We start from the raw sequence: 6890 nt of genomic DNA on the forward strand, positions 1-6890 counted from the left end.
ACATAACCCATCTAGACTTCATCATGATATAAGTCAACTAAACCTCAACATGATATAACCCAAGCAGACCTCATCATGATATAAGTCAACTATACCTCATCATCACTTAACCCAACTAGACTTCATCATGACCCAACCCAACTAGACCTCATGATCTCCTAATCAACTAGATGTCATCATGACCTAAACCACCACACTGCAACAAACAGCACAGGAATGGAATGATTTTTGTTCGCATTGCAACATTGCCCAGTTTCATAAGTAATTAAGAAGATGAAACAGACAAGTGCACTGGAGAAGTCACAAGGGCAGAGATAACGAGGGCTGGATGACAGCCTCTGTCTTTTCTCAGACCAGACGTTCCCTCCCTGTCCTGCTCCACCAGCTTCTTTCTGCCACTAGCCTAAATTCAGCAGGCCCTCAGAGGGCACCTATTTCTCCTTGTGTTCAAGAGCTGATGTCACTTTGATCAAGTCATTCCACATAGTGGCAGAAATCCCAGATACAGCAGGAGTCTCCTAGAGGACCCAGTCTGTCTGCTCACATGCCCTGTCCCCTGATGTGCTCAGGTCCCAGGGAGACATAAACACATCACAGAGGTGCTAAAACTGAAGAAGACGTCTAGAAATGCACACTCAGACAGGCCCTCTCTCCTGTAAGACCCCCACATCTGCAAACAACCCCTCTTCATCTGCAAGGGAAGATGCGGACATTGGTAAAGACAGCCCATGCAAGGACTTGTCAAAAACTGTTCAAACATTTCCCCATCTATGCAGACAACGGGCACTTGGACGCATCCCTGAAGGAAAAACAACACTCTGACGAGGAAAGAAAACGGTGAGGTAGACCAAGAAGTAATCCACCCGTCCCAAAGCCTGAGAAATATGTTCCATTCAACAGACCCGATTGTTCATGACAGGGAGATGCCTACGTGGGTCCGTGAGGAAGGAATCACTGTAAGAAACCATAGGTTTTCAAAAAGTGAAATGTGGGAAGGGCCATGTGACACACACACACAAAATTTTAAACTGCGGAGTCATGTTTTGCAAAAGTGTAAGAAAAGATTCACATGTAGGAGTATGAGTCTGTTTGGTTACGGGACCGAAGGAATCATGGAGTATACCCACGTGGGTCAAAGAAAACAGAAGGCCACGCTGGCTGGACCTCAGGTTCCCCATGTGGGTCAAGAGCCCCCCACCCCAGACATCCTCCATGGAACTCAGGACTGTGAGTTTCAACATCAACAATCACCCATATCATGGTGGCCAACCCCTAAGAATGTGGACAAGACACAGAAGTCTGGGCAGGGTCTATGACCTGGCCACCGCCAGAAACCAGATACACTTTCAGAACAGGGTTCACGTGTTGAAGCTGGCTCAAAATAAAGCTTAAGGTCCTCACAGGAGCCAATCGTAGGTGTCGCTAAACCCCCCAGGAGGTCACTTAATGTACGCCATTACGTGATGAGTTTGTGTTCTTACATATTTTTATATCTGTACCTCAGTATCCTTTGGTTTATAATATTAATGGATTTTAGTGGATTAATGGATTTTTGTAATGGATTCATATTTTTAATATTAATGCATTTAAGCAGAACTGGATGCCAACAGTGTCCAAGGACTGGGAAAGGGGAAACGTGACTGTGTCCTGAGCTCAGAAGAGCCAGGAAGGAACAAAACACATTCATGTGGAAATACCCAGCCTCGACTAGAGCTTCTGATCCAAAACCACCCTTCGATAGATGGTAGCGGGCAAAAGATACAGGAAAAAATGGGAGAAAGGAAGAAATAAATCACTAATGGCTCAGTAAACGACCATGCGTAATGTTATTTGGAAAGTCTTAAGTGAAAAGCAATCCTTAGCTAAAACGAGACGTGTAATACGATTTATATATAAACAGGTAGTATTACCATAAAAGGTAGTAATTAAATGCAGATGATGTCAGTAGGGGACGTAGTTAGTGGGACACCTGGGTCAGCAGTTAAACTTCTGACTCTTGATTGTGGCTCAGGTCATGATCTCGCAGTTGTGACCTCGAGCCCCATGTCAGGGTCCGTGCCTGCTTAAGATTCTCTCTCTCTCTCTCTGTCTCTCCCTCTGCCTGTCCCCTGCTGGCATAGGCACTCTCTTTGTCTCTCAAAAAAAAAAAAGAGAACATAATTAGCATTGAGTGCTTGTTTTTTTTTTTTTTCCCCAAAGCCGATGTGCACATAGCATTTTTGCCAGCTGATTACAAATTCTACCCCCAGTTCCCTGGAACTATTAAACAAAAGCAAAATGGGTCCTTGGAACTCTCTGTTTTTCCAGGCAAGGAAAATCCCTTCATTTTCAAAGAGGAGTTAGAAGCCGGGATAAGGAACAGAGAGAGTTTGGAATAGGAGAAGGGAAAATACAGTGTCTATAGGATCTGGTAGCAGAGGAAGCCAGCATTGTGAACACAGGCTGAGAGTCTGGTACGGACTACGTTGTGTCTTCCCCAGGCTCATACGCTGAAGCCCTGAGCCCTAGGTCCTCAGAATGTGGTTGTGTTTGGGGGTGGGTCTTTAAAGAGGGGATTAAGGTAACATGAGGTCACTAAGGTGGGTCCTAATGCAGTAGGACTGGGGATGCAAAGAGGACACGCGTAGGTGTTTTCCGCAAAGGACCGTCGCACCCACGAGCAAACGACTGTCTGCATGCAGACACGCGTGAGCTTCTGGCTCCCTGGCGTTAGCCAAAAATGCAATCGTCACCTATGATCACGTGCATGCCGAGCCTCGCCAGCTGCCTCGCCGTGGCATAGCCGATGCCATCCGTGCCTCCGGTCACTATGGCCACACGGTCGGGTTGTGGGGGAAAAACTGCAGGAGAAACAGAATCAGAGACAAAAACATCAACGTGAGGCTGACAGGCAGAGCGTGCGTGCATCAGAACCCCGCCACGGGAGAACGTGGACGGGCCAGGGGAGGCGTGGTGCGGTGCGTGTGGTTTGGTTCCTCGTGGGTTCCCCGCAGGCTCAGAACCGTGGGGGGAGGTGCAGTCATGAGCGATTACAGCCTGGGGAGAGACACCTGTAACGTCTCCCTTGACCCCAGGGAGGCTGTGGCAGGAACCGACTGGAATAGCAGCACAGCGACAGGCAGGAAGGTCCTGAGCAGACGCGGGTGTCATGTTCACAACCGCGGACGGGAGTCCAGGGCAAATGTTCCCAGGCAACACCAGGCAGGGAGTATTTGGGTCGGAAGTGTAGGCTTTACTGTTGCCCAAGGACGGAGAAGGGCAGCAGATTGGGGGGTGACTGCTTGCCAGTGAAAAAGAAGTTTCCTGATCACACTGCCCAAGAGGAGGGGGCACGCCACGCCGCGGGGCCCCACGGGGAAGCAGCAGGTGGGTCAGGACTCGGACAGACTAGGAAATGTGGACTCGAGCCTTTATCGTGCAAAGAAATGGGTGAGGTAATCAGGCTAAGCTGGTTTCGCATGGGCTAGTGTGGGCGATTTCAGTGCTCTCCAGGTGGTAGGGGCTGTCCTAGTTGTGGGTCCCTGGCCCTGCAGTGACTGGGGGGATAATGTGGATCGTGGCCCAGAGTGGGGTCTTGGAGGCAGTGGGATGAGGGCTGTGGACGGGTTGGTTTGCATTTGAAAAGCGTGCTCCTCCTCCAGGAACTGGCCAGCAAGGAGAGCTTCAGCGTACGAAAAAGGTGACCAAGATGAACGTTTTAATAAATGGTGTTGGGTCACCTAAATAGACATTGGGGCAAAAAAAGAAAAATTAGACCCATACCTCATAGTACACATCAAACAGCCAAGAAGAAGAAGTCACACAATGAAGATATTACAAAAAAAGCATGAATACGTTTATCTTTAATCTCAGAGTACAAAAAGCCATCCCTAATTATAAGTCAAACGTGAGAAAAATTGAGTAAACAAATTTCACTGGTGGAAAAAAAAAGACACCAAAAGCAAAGTTAGAAAAAAAAAATGATAAACTGGAAAAAAAATTGCAACTCCTATCACATGCAAAGAGGTATTTTCTTGTTTGTAAGAGTTGTTAAAAATCAAGGAAAAAAACAGTCTATAACGAAAAAGGGGCAAAGATCGCCGTGTATATGAAAACATACGGCATGGTCTTTATAACGGCCTTTGGGTTTGTACCGAATAAGAAAAATACTTGTGAAAAGCCCCTGAGGTACTATCCGAGTAGCAAAAGTGCATCCACTTGGATGGCACACGTATCTGGCATTGTGGGTAGGAATTTGAAATGGGACGGTCCCAATGTGGGTGGGGGCACTGACCAATACATTGTGCAACATGAAAGGCACTCATCGTGTGGTCCTGCAAAATCACTTCTAAAAATCTCCCTTGGAGATACAGTGCACGCTTCCAAGGTGAAGCCAAGGATCGTCACCGCAGCCTGCGTCCCCGTGCGTAGGGATGTACAGCCTGCCCCACGTCCACACCTTGGGGTCTCCCCTCCCACCTTCGGTCTGTGCGATCACACAGGGAACAGTCAGCAGCCCTGCGAGCGTGGCCCAAGTGCAGGTGAAGAATTGCACTTGCTGGGCAAGGACCGGCTTTGATCCCCGTGTTAAGAGATCCTTCCAGGAATCCACTTTCCTTCCACGGGCATGTGCCGCCACGGTCAGGCATTCTCGTCCCTAAAATGAAGAACTAAGCCTACAAAGGAAAGCCTGAGCAGGCCAACTGGATATCTTCCCCGCCCTACGGACGTTGAAACATTTGAAAACACAGTCTCCACCAGGAAGAGTGTCTCTGGCTGGGGCAACTTCTCTAAAGGACCTCACTCCATGCGACTCCTTCAGGCTACACAGCAAGTCTGCAGACACCCAAGCTCCACTCAACAACCGGGAGCCCTCCCCTCAGGTGGGTTTAGGTCCCAGCAGGATGCACGCTCTTTTTAACCAGGCTGTTCTCGTGGGCTACGGATGGGAGGACAGCAGGATCGCAGAGAGGTTCTGCAGGGAAAATGCATGAGCGACGGTCCAGTCCCACGTTCCTTTTACAGGTGACAGAGGTGAGGACCCAAGGTCCAAGAGAGGAGGGGAGCCTGGTGTCCCTACGCAGGGACACGCACACCCTTGTATTTACCCGGACAGGACGTCTCGTGGCGCTCAGGGTCACCAGCAAAAGGCAGACAGCAAGGTCTTTGTAAGCAGTCCTAACCTTTCATCCCAAAGCGAGATTGACGGGCAGTGCTTAACGCTTAAATCATAACAGACGAGGCCCCCAGACCCTCCCGATTTACACACACTTCCTGTCCAGAAATGGCTACGCCATGCTGCTTACGGAGAAAAAACCAGAAAGCAGGATATATATCCGTATATAATATATACACACATGAAATGTGTATGGTAAGTCGGGGCCCCCCAGGTGGCTCAGTCGGTTAAGCATCCAACTTCGGCTCAGGTCATGATCTCACGGTTCATGAGTTCAACCCCTGCATCAGGCTCTGTGCTGACAGCTTGGAGCCTGGAGCCTGATTCTGTGTTTCCACCTCTCTCTGCCCCTCCCCTGCTCTCACTCTGTCTGTCTCTCCTTCAAAAATAACCATGAAGAAATATTATTTAAGCTAAAATACAAAGGGAATATTTTTTTTAAGTGGAAAAAAAAATAAAAACAAAAACAGAGCTCCCAAGGGTCACGGCCAATATGAAACAGTCTAGTAGGCATGTGAGTGGAATCGGAGGAAGAGAGAGAAGTATTTTAAGAAACGAAGAATGATTCCGAGCCTGTTTGGGATTCTCTGTGTCCCTCTCTCTCTGCCCCTCCCCCACTGGCTCTCAAAATAAATAAACTTAAAAAAAAAAAAAAGAAAGAAAGAACGAAACGATGACTGAGAATTTCGCACGGGAGAGAGGTCGTAAGAATACCGACCTTGACTTAATTTCCTTCCTCGTGGCTTTGCGTGTTTCCGGAATGGACGTGAACATGAATTCCTTTTGTTCTGAAATCAATCATTTCCTGAGCGAGCACAGCATTAACCTTAACGTAGCTTAATCACACGCGTCCTGCCCACGCCCGTCTCCTGGTGGGAAGGATCCCTGTGCAATATGGACGCCATTCCCATTCCAGACTTTGTCTCAAACATATGGCCCCGGGGGTGGTCTTTGGGTTGACGATCCCATCAGAACAGTGGTCACCAGCCTGACAGGGAAACAGTAACGAGACAAATGCCCTGGTTCATAAAGACTCAAGGAGACGGGTTTACAGGGAAAACGCACCCCTGCTGTGTTGGGAGACAAGTTTCCAGGCTTCCACGGAAATACACGAACGAATCTACATTTAATATCCGACTGTGATTTTCGAGATACCAGAATCCCCAAAAGCATGATAGGAGGTACCAGGTGCCTCAAGGTCGTGAGTGTTGTTTCCGGATATAAAGTTACGATGCAAAACTTAATTTTGCAAGACATCTTTTTTTTTTTTTTTTAAGTTTATTTACTTATTTCACGAGAGCGTGAGCCAGGGAGGGGCACAGAGGGGGAGACAGAGAGAATCCCAAGCAGGCTGTCGGTGCAGAGCCTGACGTGGGGCTCGAACTCACGAGCCAGGAGATTGTGACCTGAGCGGAAGTCGGACGCTGAACCCACTGAGCCACCCCGGTGCCCTTACGCTGCAAGACATGTTTAAAAGTCTCCTTCTGTTACTACCTCTGCCCTTAGTGCGTAGTATGTGCTCTTTGGAAAAATAACACCTTCTATTTTCCCAACTTCAAAGTTAAAGACACAGATCCTGAGCCGTAAAGCTTCCCAGGATTAAGCCAAATGAACACAAACGATCTGAAACGATAAAAACTTCAGGCTCCATGTTCAAGGTGTGCAAATATAATTTATGGAAGTTGCTTATACGATGCATGTTAATAACGGGTGTGGAGGGGGTGGGGGGAGTAAA

At 48.2% G+C, this 6890-nt stretch overlaps 1 protein-coding gene across 1 annotated transcript in view; it reads right to left on the reverse strand.

Moving 5' to 3' along the window:
- Nucleotides 1-2998, reverse strand: part of DHRSX (dehydrogenase/reductase X-linked) — a 79674-nt gene extending 76676 nt beyond the window's left edge. The window contains exon 1 of the mRNA XM_049643337.1: nt 2733-2998. Coding sequence (XP_049499294.1) covers nt 2733-2907 — 175 coding nt within the window. The 5' untranslated portion in view covers nt 2908-2998. The remainder of the gene's footprint in view (nt 1-2732) is intronic.
- Nucleotides 2999-6890: the final 3892 nt, after the last annotated feature.

The sequence above is a fragment of the Panthera uncia genome, chromosome X (genome assembly GCF_023721935.1).
Source record: "Panthera uncia isolate 11264 chromosome X, Puncia_PCG_1.0, whole genome shotgun sequence".
NCBI classification, from domain to species: domain Eukaryota; kingdom Metazoa; phylum Chordata; class Mammalia; order Carnivora; family Felidae; genus Panthera; species Panthera uncia.